This window comes from Tribolium madens, unplaced genomic scaffold (genome assembly GCF_015345945.1).
Source record: "Tribolium madens isolate multiple individuals breed KSU strain unplaced genomic scaffold, Tmad_KSU_1.1 Scaffold_97;HRSCAF=244;Tcas5.2_LG3a, whole genome shotgun sequence".
Taxonomy (NCBI): domain Eukaryota; kingdom Metazoa; phylum Arthropoda; class Insecta; order Coleoptera; family Tenebrionidae; genus Tribolium; species Tribolium madens.
The window spans coordinates 850,470-861,600 of record NW_025401069.1 but is presented as its reverse complement, the minus strand read 5'-3'; the positions used below and the strand labels follow the sequence as shown (position 1 = coordinate 861,600).

The following is an 11,131-nucleotide window of genomic DNA, read 5'->3' as shown; positions in this document are numbered from 1 at the left end:
AAAACGATATTTAAAAAAAAACAAACCGCAAAACACAAAATTTGGTTGAAAATAATGTTACTTTTTTATAGTATTTCAAGCTTTTATAAGCACGTTTTTGACCTATATTAAAATTTTAATTTTTGTGAGATTTTGCTAAAACTAAAAAAAACACAAAATCAAGTGATTATTTTTGCCTTTTCCAAGTCTTTTCGTAAAAATATAAAAATTTTGCAAAATGTCGTTAAAAAACAAGCCAAAAATTTACAGAATTCGACCAAAAGTAGCTTTATTTTTCTTTTTTTCGACCGTTCGACGTTTTTGAGATTTGCGAGATTTATTTACGTAAAAAACTTAAACTTTTTACAGTATTAGAGAAATTTAAATTATAATCTTGTAATCTGGTGAAAATACGCGTAAATCCTGGCTACTTTTCATCTCAGACAGAACTGATGAATTTGATTTTTTGGGCGGTGCTTTTAACATTTTAATTTTGGCAACTCTGTGGTGACAGCCGTACACTCGATTTATTGCGCAATGGAAATAATATTAAATTATCTGTTTGTTTCCTAATTCCATCAAATGATTTCGAGTCCAAAGTCCACATTTTCCTCGAGAAACTTTCAGTGCGTGCAAAGAATCCCGCGAGAATGGCAGAAAGTCCGCGAGTCCTCTCGATCCAAAGTCACGTCGTTTCAGGTTATGTCGGTAACAAAAGCGCAACGTTTCCCCTTCAGCTGTTGGGCTTTGAAGTCGATTTCATCAATTCGGTCCAATTTTGCAACCACACTGGGTACAAAAAGGTAGCGGGACAAGTCCTAACTGAGAAGGATTTGGACGACTTGGCTTTAGGCCTCCAAGCCAATAATTTGGACTTCTACAGCCACCTTTTGACTGGCTATATCGGAGCTGAGAGCTTCCTCAAGAGAATATGTGCGTTGGTGAAACATCTGAAGAGTGTCAACCCATCGCTGACCTATGTGTGCGACCCAGTGATGGGCGACAATGGGCGGATGTATGTCCCAGCTGATTTACTTCCAATTTACAAGAACAGTATTTTACCCTTGGCTGACATAATCACCCCTAATCAGTTCGAGGTCGAGCTACTCACAGACATGAAAATCAACAACGTGGAAGATGCCTGGAAGGCTGTTGATTTCTTACACAACAAGGGCCCCAAAATCGTTGTTGTGTCATCTACAGAGTTGGGAAACGACCAAAATTTACTCGTTTTAGCGAGTAAGAAAGTAGGGAGTAGCTCTGAAAAGGTTACTATAAAGGTTCCCAAATTATCTGGGTCGTTTACCGGGACTGGGGATTTATTTGCCGCATTATTTTTAGCCTGGATGCACAAAAGTGGGAATAACTTGAAAGAATCTTTGGAGAAGACCGTTTCAACACTTCAGGCCGTTCTAAAACGTACCATTGAATGTGCAAAGGGCGAAGTCACCTCAAGGGCGAAAGAACTGAAGTTGATTCAGAGTAAAAAAGATATTGAGAGTCCCACAATTGTTGCCTCTGCTAATGTGGTTTAGATTTGTACCAAAGATTTGTTTTATCGGTGTGATAAGAAAAGTTACTAGACGTCTTCCATAAAAATTTAAATTACACGCGGTGATAGCTGCTATAATGTGTTTTTAATTTGTATAGTATATGAATGTTTTTACGTGTTTGTTAAGAGTATTAAATATAAGTACTTAAATAAGTGGTTTTTTGTATTATTTTACAATTTTACCTTGAATTAATAATATGTTGCCAATAACGTGGATTAACAATTGTTGGGTAAAAAGCTGGAATGAGATTGTTTTGTCGTAGGCCCTGTGGCGCAACGGATAACGCGTCTGACTACGGATCAGAAGATTCCAGGTTCGAATCCTGGCAGGGTCGCTACCCTTTTTTTTCTTTAAGAATTTTCTTGTGGAAAAATATCTTTAGTATTTTACGTAATTATCAATAAGTTATAACAAAATTTAAACAAAAATCGCGTTTTGGAACCAAAAATTGAGCAAAAAGTCGCCTTAACATGCCCGTTAAAACGAAACAATTGATCAAAAATTGCATGTACCTAATCAAAAACCATTAAACAAAAATTAATTTAGCAAAAAAGTAAGTAAAAAGTGATTCTTATAACTAAAATTAAGTAAGATAAGAATCACTTGATTAACCAAAAAACTGAGTACAAAATCGCTCGTTTGAGTACAACAAAATGAGCAAAAACCGAGATCAGACTCTAAGAAATCTCTGGATAGAACAAAAATTCGCCAAATCGTTAATCGCAGCAAAATATTTTTGGAACAAAAACTAAAACATCGCTCATCGGCACAAAAAATTGGACAAAAAACAGTTCCAAGGTCACAAAAAAATAGCTCGTGGGCACAAAACAGTGAAAAAGGGGTCCATAGAAAATATTAAATTCAAGGAAAATTTACGAGTAGGCAAGTTAAAAATATTAATTTTTTAAATGTCGAATAATTTTGTGATCAAACCTTACTAATGTTACTTACAAGTATGTAGTTTTTGCGGATGAATCGTTGCTATTTCCAGATGAGATGCAGTCGAGTTTGGAATAGCAGATGAATTAGCATAATTTTTTTACGTGTTACAAACAACATTTTTTTTAAACTCACGAAAACACATTCAAACTTTATATTATGAATTAATTTCTCAAAAATAGTGGTTAAAAGTAAAAATCAGTACCTAAATTAGTTACTCTAGGTAGGTACTATTGATTTTATAGTACTTAAAATAACTATTTTAAGTAATATTTTATAGAGTCTGAAAAGAACTCATTTTAGAGACTTAAATGAGTCTGTAAAATAGCTGTTTTTAGGAGCGTCTACAAATGACAAAAACGTAACTAAATGCTTTTCCTAGTTTTAAAAATAAATCATTTTTATGATATTTTTTGTTCCTCACTATTTTTAAAGGAAAATAAAGAAATGTTCTGTTTCGACCAGCTGTTAATGTAGGTGTAAGGTCAGGAAAAAGCGATCAATCAGAAACTAAAGTAAACTTCAATATTTCCAATCAGTCAATATTTTGTGTAAACAAAGTCCCCTCATTTGACAATAGCAAGTCCAGCGTGAATTTTCTCTTGACTGAAAGCAACGAGATTCGCAAAGAATAAAAAACAAAACTTATTAAGACGAATTAATTAATAACGATTGTGGAACATTCTATATTATAGTGCTTTTTATTTGTCTCAAGCAGTTTAAATAAAGTAATCATAAAATTAATCTAAATAGAAATCGCTCGCTACACAATGTTATCAAAATTGCACGACAAAACACAATTAATTTTTTTATTATTTTATAAATAGTTTAATCTTTTAATAATTACACAAATTTGTCTTTATTATTGTTAATAATTTTATTTTAAAATGTCGGAATCAACATCTCGTGTTAACATTTGCTCTCACCTGTCATTATTATTGGCTGGCTTATCAGCGCGTCTTTCTAAGGTGTCTCGATTGCATTTCCGGCCATTCGTGGCGCATCCACCATTGGGATTGGGTAAGCCGTCAATCGATCGCTCTTCAAGAACCAATGAGGATTTCACTTCAGGTATCCAAGCAACACTCATAATTAAACCTATCCAAAGCACACTATGATCTAATCAATTCGGAAAAATCGACTCTGGTTACACGAACCGGAAAACTTTTAACAAAAATGTGTTCCAAACGATGTAAAATTTAGATAAAAGTGGTCGTCACGCCCTGACTTGTGTCGTTCATAATTTATCCTGTCAAGGAGGGCGAAACGAATCGTCGATTTATTCATAAAATAACCTTTGTTAAAGCATCAAAATGAGTGTTTTAATAGCCTGTAGAGAGTTTCACCTTTATAGGGTTGGCAATAAAACTTCGAATTTTTGCCGATTTGTTTAGGCTGAAGAGTTTCCAATCCATTTGCGCTGATTTGGCGCCCCCTCGGCGTCTTTTCGTTGCATATAAAGGTTCAGAAAGTCGTAGTAGCCATGTAGACGTGAAATCGTGCGTGAAACTTATGCCCTACGACCGCCACGCGCCATATAATGACGTAATGATGTAGTGATACATGAACGTCACCCTCACTTAAACTTTTCAAACTTAAATAACTGTCTTTTGCTCAGATTTGAAGGGAGGTTAGTAGTGAATAAGAGAGAGGGGTTTTTGGCTATATTTTGTATAATAAATACATAACATTTATACACTTTTTAAGATTGTGGCAGCCATTTAGTGGCTCCTTAACAAAATGGTTGACATTTAGGTAGGTATATGACTAGTACATCTATGATATTTCTCGTCTTTTCTAATTTCTAAGAGTTTTTCTTCTTCTATCAAGCCTTAGACAACAGTTACTTATCGACTAGTTGAATATACAGAACTATGTACAGTTATGAAAAATAATGTTGGTACACGATACAGAAGATCGTGAAAATAATAATTTAAAAAATAAATAACTTTTCCCAGATGGAATGAGAGAGGAACATAGGAAAGTCATCATCATCTATGAAAATCGCAATCTTAAAATTTTCATAGAAGAGATTTTGGAATGATTTAAAACACGTAAAATCTTATCACAGTCGCCGCGATTGCGGTTTGTGTCTTTTTACACATTTCAAATTTTCTAAATATATACATTTAAAACATTGCACTGGCTTTAACCTAACACTTTACCTATTTGTTTGGATGCGACTAGAATCGGAAAAAAATTGCACAAAAAAAACGAAAAATTTGACCAGTCTTCTACATTTTTCTCTATTGGCATTTGCAAGTGTGTTTCGTGTTGTTTAAATACTGTTTTGAGGCTCATCTCCGGGGACGCTCACATGGGGATTTTTCTGGTCCAGTCGGGCCCAGGCGATGAGGTCGAAGCAGGTCATGCGTAGTGGGGGTACGAGCCCAGAGGGGGTGCGCCCAAATGGGGGCCCGCGTGGTGGCTGATTGAGTGGGTACTGGCAGCGATATTCGAGTAGAGGTTGGCGCTGGGGTTGCTCCAGTACGAGCCAGGGGATGGAAAGATGGAACCTGGAAATAAGCATTTTCTCGAAATATGTTTGACGGGGATGAAAAAAAAATCTTCGAGTTTCAGTCAGGGAAACTCGTTTCAATTTTAATAATTTTTCAATTTATTTGCAAGTGGAGATTCTTGATCTAAAATATACAGGTGCGCTAGAACTCGCGCTCCAGAGAAAAATGCCATGTAAGGTAAGATACTAGGAACATGAAAAAAAATGTCAAATGTCAAAAAATAAATGTCAAAATTTTTTGACAGATAGAATTTTTTAAACATTTTTTTCATGTTTCTGATATCCTATCTTACATGGCATTTTTCTCTGGGGCGCGGGTTCTGGCGCACCCTGTATACAAGATCATCAGTATCATTAAATAGACATAAAAAATGTCAAATGTAAAAAAATAAATGTCAAAATTTTTTTAAACATTTTTACCATGGTATTTTATCTTATTTGAAATTTTTCTCTGGGGCGGGAGTTCTGACACACTTTGTATACAAAAACAAATCACAAAAAGATGAATTTGATAAATATTGAAAAAAAAATGATAAATAACAGAAAAGAAATAAATCTTTGAATTTTTGTTTTTTTTTCGATTTTGCATGTGGGAATCATGTTTTTAAAATAAACTCAAAAAACTAATATAGACGTAATTTGTCTTTTTTCTAAAAAAGAAGTGATTTAAAATTTTTCAATTTTCAAAAAACGTTTTAAGTGGGAACTTTGTTTGTTTTAAGTAAAGAACAGTTTTTTGTTTATTCTAATTAGAACAAAGAAGGTGCAATTGACCATTTTTAAGCACAAGAAGAGTCTTAAAACAAACACTTTTATAAAAATGCAATTTTAAGTAAGATTAACATGCATTTCTCCTATATGGGGCAATACCTGATCGCAAACCTTATTTTTAAAAAATCATATTTTAAAAACAACTCGGTATATTATTTTAAAAATTTGGATTCTTACTAATAAAAAAATGCTCTACACGATGGTGATGAAGAAAAATAAATATACTCGTAGGGTTTTTCTTAGATTACTTCGATTAACTTCGAACTGCTTCGAACACTGTTCGAAAAAAAGTTTGCCAATATTCAATTTCAAATTGTATATCATTCTAAAGGGCAAGTCCATCTCTTTAGAATGGTCTTTATTTGAAGGAAGGCCTAATAGTTATTGAGTAATGATTTTATAAAGTTAAAGTATTTTAAATTCATTTAAATTAAAAAAAAAATATTTAGTTCAGTGTGTGGACTTTTTGAATTTTTTTTTGTGCATTTGTTTTGTCTCACTGAGATGAGATTTGTCTCACTGAGACGAACAAAATGATACAAAATTTGTCAAGTTGTCACGACATGACTTTTTTTTGTCGCCCTGTGTAATTTGTTCATCATTCTTCATCTTATGTATGAGTTCCTACTCCAGTAGGAGTCGTTTATGGCTATCTATAAAAGCACACTGTACTTTAATGAATTTAGGGTTATTTAGTTTTTGTATACCGCTTCTGACTTGTCAGGTAACAAATTTTGAGAGGTTGCTTCGGCAATTTCGCAAATTTCAGGCGGAGTGCAAACTAAATTCTGTTGGCTTATGTTTTATTTATTATTATTATGTTGTAACACTAATAGTAACTAATAATTTGTAAATTTTATTTTTAATGACAGACGGCAGAAATGATTCAAAAAATCAGGTGGGCGCCGAGTGGTTACCAACCGATACCAACTAACACAAAATTCTCTAGACGACAAAAATATATTTTTTTAATTAAAATAAGAAAAAAGAGGGCACAAATTAGAAAAAATAGCATAAAATATTCGTTTTATAATGGCATTGGCGCACTCATCCCATAGAAAACACGCCTACGGCTCGTTTTCTAACTTGGGATTCGTGCGCCAAATCAACCCTTATAAAACTTGTTCTTTAATATACTAATTTAACATTTTTTACTTCTTTGCTACCTGTTATCTCCCAAAGCCACGACGACCTAAACTTCATACTTGCCCATCGTTTCTACCTGTGTTGGTAGTATGCGCTGACAAATTTTCAGCTTTTATAAAATGACGAAGGTCTGGCGACCGCGGGCAACAACGTTTTAGTTTTATTTTGGACTTAAGAGGATGTTATTAATATATCGAATGCAAACTTTTTGTTTGGATGAGTATAGACAATGCCTTATTGGCAATAAAGCCGTCTCGAGTCTTTCCTTAATGCATCAGAGTTTTGTTTATGGTCATTCATGGATAGAGAGAGGAGCAATGATCAACACCCACATGTCACGCACCAATGAATTTACGATTGCGTTAATACAATTCATTTGTGTTGTCATCGCGTCGAGGCAATTTGCCCTAATTTATGGGGTGTCGTATTTAATTCGCTTTCTTGCCTTAATATTGTCCGCATTCAGACCCAAATTAGAATATATTCCTCCCTTTCTATTTACTCTCCTCATCATCAATGCCTAAAATCGTATGCAAAGTTGTTGCGGATGGCAAGTGACAAACGCATCTGACTTTGTATTTGCCAAACTCTCGAGTCGTGTTGTAAATTGTGCGACGCTACTTTCCAAATATTAAAATTCAATTTGAGAGAGTCATCGTATGTGTCGATGAAGAAATCCTTTAGTTAACGCGCACTCATCCACTGGAAATAACACTTGCATCCCCTTAATGACGTAATGCCTTGATTGTGCATTGTTTCGCCCCCATAAGAGAGCACATTACCCGTCATTTAACCGACCCTCCCAAATAAGGATATTGTTAACAAACTCAAACGAGCAGCAGAACGACCAACAACTGCTACAAATTGCTACAATTCGTTTTTCTTTACAATATTACCATTTTCAGAAAAATGCACGATTAAAACTTACTTTTTAAAATCAAATATTGGAATATTCAACTTTTGGTCAATCAAATGGTACATTTTTCTTACAAAATTTAAGCCAATTAAATTTTTCTAATTGCTGAGATCCATCCAATTAGATTCAAATTACGCGATTATTCCCGTGTGAATCTGATTGGATAAATCTCAGAAATTTGAAAGATTGGATTGACATATTTTTTTAAGATATTTTTTTATATTTCTCATAATAAAAATATCGTTTTTGTAAAAATTTTGTTTAGGAAATAGTCTGCAAAATACCCCTCCTGCACTAACCCTCGGGATAGTACACCGCATTAATTGAAGAAATATTGAAAAATACCAGGATTTTCCGATTTTTTCAGATTCTGGTTTAAAAATTTGTTAATTTCAGTCATATTTATTTCCCCAAAAATTGACAAAATTGAAATTTAATTCTGTTTTTTATAAAACAGCGAAGAACTACTTTTGAAGGATTTTGAAGCAAAAGCTAAATGTATCATCCATCCCTCAACCACGTGTGTATGTAAGCAAATACTTTAATTGTTGTAATTATCAGAAGAAAATTATTATTTTGTATCATCACATTTTTTTTTGTGATTTGTCATAAGTTCTTGTAACTCTTGGCCTTTTTCTGCTGTTGAAGTTTCAGATAGAAATCGATGAATAACAGGACTGAATAACACTTTCTCAACTGGTAGATTATCCTTCTTGGTGAAATGACTTATAATTAGACCAGTAATTATCATTACAATTGCTCCAAATAAACACTGGTAGTGATGTGAAAGACGAAATATAAAAAATGGTTTGCTCCTAAAAAAATAAAAAAAAACTATTTTCATCATTTATCATTTTATCATCTATACCCTGTTGTTAAGTCATGTGAAGTATTGTTAAGGCTGATTAGAGAAGAATTTGTCCAAATCGTTTGATTATCACAGCCATCGATTAACAAAGGTTTATGAATTGTAACAATTGCATTATTAAAGAAATATATTTTTGAAATAATTATTATCATTGCTTGGATAATACCGGCCAAAATAGCTCCACCAAAAGCTCCCTAAAATTATGAGCATAATTGCAAAAGAACTCAAATTAATTTTACCTTGGCATTCATTTTTGGAATTAAAACTCCTGATGCAAATAAACCAAACGATGGTCCATCTACAACTGCTGTCACACTCATGAGTAAAGGAAGCATATCACCTAAGAGCTCTATAATAAAAGAAATCGAAAGAAACAAAATACCAGCAATAATCACAATGATTCGTAAAATATACCCAGCCGTTTTTTCAGAAATTTCACTTTTTATAAATTTTGTAACAAAATCTTTATAAATGACGCCGGAAATTGAGTTTAAACTTGATGAAATTGTGCTAGAATTATTAAAATTTATTTTGTTCTTCTTTAAAATAAAAGAACATACCTCAGTGAAGCACAAAATAAACCAGTAAGAGTTAAACTAAAAACTCCCGGCACATTTCCAGCAATTTCCATAATGTAATAAGGTAATAGCTGCTCGTGTTTTTGAATTTTTCCATTTAGTAAAGGATCACAGTTTGCATAATGAGAATAAATTAAAAATCCCAATAAACAACAAATTATTAGGATTGAATCCAGCACAAGGACAAAAATTTTCACTGCACTAATATCAAAATTTAATTTAGATTTCTTTATTGAAAATGTTTACTCACTTATTGCAATCTTTTAGTGTAGGCAGTGTTAAATATTTTTGAACACCACTTTGTGTTAGACTGGCATAATATATCCAAGGAGTTGTAAATCCAATTACAAACGTCCAAAATGTATCCCTTTTTGTAGGATTCAAGCTGAAACTTTATCTTTTCGTTAGAGGTGGATGTACTTAGGCAAAGTTTTACTCAAAAATATCAAGTCTTTCACCGGCAAGTATTGTGTTCCAAACATTTTCTGAAGCAGCGAAACCAAAAATAAGGACGGCTATAAGGGACAAAAAAATTATCCCCATTTGAAAAAAGTCAGTCCATATCACTGTTTTTAGACCTCCAACTGCGGTGTAAAATGTACAAATGGCACTGATAATAATTATAATCAAGTGGACCTGATAGCCGGTAACTAAAATATTAAACTAAAATTTTGTGGACATTATACAGAGTGTTCCATTGAGGTGCTCTCACTCTCAGTTTTTGGTTTTTTATTTGAATAAGTCATAACTCATAAGAAACATTTTGTTAAACACCTAATTTTTATTATTTGTTAAACTGATAGGTTGTTAGTTATCACTTTTTAAAAGTATTTTATATATTTTAAGTATTCTTAACATACTGTACGTAATTAAAAACACAAAAATGTATGTAAAGTCTTAAAAGAATTAAACAATTTAAAGAAACATTATCTTTTGCAATTTAAATATTGTTAATGCAAGAAATTGCTAAATACTTTAAAACCTCTAGCTGAGACCATTTACCTGAAACACCCTGTAAATGCATCAGTAATTTTTTTACCAATTGAAAGGGCCAAAGCTGGAGAGTAAAGGGTAACGGAAAGTCCCATTATTTCTGAAATTACAAAAAATACCGAAGCTAATAATCGAGTTCTTCTATCAAATCTCTTTTCTAGATATTCATAAACGCATGTAATTTGCAGGTTGAAAAATACTGGTAGAAAAATGTAGACAGTTATAAAACCCAACAAAATCATAGAAATATTAGCATACAAATAAAAAGCTCCAAATTTGTAAATTTCGGCCGGTACTGCCATGAGTAATATGGCCGAAAAGTGACTAAAATTAAAATGCAATTTTTTGATATGTGAAAATTTTAAAATTTACCTCACGGCAATAGAAATTCCTACTGGAAAAACGCTCATTTTTTTCCCTCCTAGTAAGTACTCATTAATAGTTTTTTGTTTGGTTCCGAAAAAGCCATAATAAACTCCGATCAAAGCACTAACACTTAGGACAACGATGAAAATAAGGTAATCGTACCAAAAAAATTCAAACATTTTGTTTAGTAGGCGACCACTTGAAAACAATGTCGTAGGTTTGTTTTTTACTAAAAATTATAATTTACTGATAAATTTTTACCACGACACATTTAATTTACATTAACCTTCATATTTGTGTGAATATTGGAATTAAATAATTGGTCAACAACGATACAAAATTTATTTATTTATTTATTTATTTATTTCTGTTTTTCTACCATTTTTGGTCACGACCAGTAGTAGATTTTGGAAGAAAATTACAAACAACAGATCTGAACAACTTGATCAAGTGATTATCTTCTTTGGCTTAAGTTCAAAAAGGTACCATTATTGAGTTTGTCAA

At 32.7% G+C, this 11,131-nt stretch overlaps 3 protein-coding genes and 1 non-coding gene across 8 annotated transcripts in view; 2 read left to right on the top strand and 2 right to left on the bottom strand.

Moving 5' to 3' along the window:
* The first annotated feature begins 299 nt into the window (after nt 1-299).
* LOC123014478 (pyridoxal kinase) lies at nt 300-1,687 on the top strand. Its single transcript, XM_044413620.1, has one exon. It carries the CDS (start codon nt 630-632, stop codon nt 1,512-1,514), a length of 885 nt encoding a protein of 294 aa, XP_044269555.1. The 5' UTR covers nt 300-629; the 3' UTR covers nt 1,515-1,687.
* Nucleotides 1,688-1,793: 106 nt separating this feature from the next.
* On the top strand, nt 1,794-1,866 carry Trnar-acg. The gene has a single exon. It is a non-coding gene; the product is annotated as a tRNA-Arg (tRNA).
* A 2,277-nt stretch (nt 1,867-4,143) lies between these two features.
* The window catches only part of LOC123014291 (DNA-binding protein D-ETS-3), an 80,254-nt gene continuing 73,266 nt past the window's right edge, over nt 4,144-11,131 (bottom strand). For all 3 annotated transcript variants that reach the window (XM_044413328.1, XM_044413327.1, XM_044413329.1), the window contains one exon: nt 4,144-4,987. In XM_044413328.1, coding sequence (XP_044269263.1) covers nt 4,839-4,987 — 149 coding nt within the window. In that variant the 3' untranslated portion in view covers nt 4,144-4,838. The remainder of the gene's footprint in view (nt 4,988-11,131) is intronic.
* LOC123014290 (sodium-coupled monocarboxylate transporter 1-like) lies at nt 8,218-10,820 on the bottom strand. Of its 3 annotated transcripts, none has more exons than XM_044413326.1 (9): nt 10,634-10,694; nt 10,520-10,585; nt 10,271-10,460; nt 9,705-9,918; nt 9,519-9,659; nt 9,251-9,469; nt 8,930-9,200; nt 8,691-8,884; nt 8,218-8,637 (listed from the first exon to the last, which is right to left on the bottom strand). In XM_044413326.1, the coding sequence occupies exons 3-9, from the start codon at nt 10,290-10,292 to the stop codon at nt 8,394-8,396; spliced, it is 1,305 nt and encodes a 434-aa protein (XP_044269261.1). In that variant the 5' UTR covers nt 10,293-10,460; nt 10,520-10,585; nt 10,634-10,694; the 3' UTR covers nt 8,218-8,393. The 3 variants fall into 3 exon arrangements, with proteins under 3 accessions (XP_044269261.1, XP_044269260.1, XP_044269259.1); XM_044413325.1 differs by having other exon boundaries at nt 10,308-10,460; XM_044413324.1 differs by having other exon boundaries at nt 10,308-10,585; nt 10,634-10,820.

Coding starts and splice junctions, on each gene's coding strand:
- LOC123014478 (XM_044413620.1), top strand. CDS start 630: ATGGCAGAAAGTCCGCGAGTCCTCTCGATCCAAAGTCACGTCGTTTCA.
- LOC123014290 (XM_044413324.1), bottom strand. CDS start 10,806: ATGTTTGAATTTTTTTGGTACGATTACCTTATTTTCATCGTTGTCCTA. Junction 9,470..9,518: donor ACACTAAAAGATTGCAATAA/GTGAGTAAACAT, acceptor TTTTGATATTAG/TGCAGTGAAAATTTTTGTCC. Junction 8,638..8,690: donor TCACATGACTTAACAACAGG/GTATAGATGATA, acceptor TTATTTTTTTAG/GAGCAAACCATTTTTTATAT.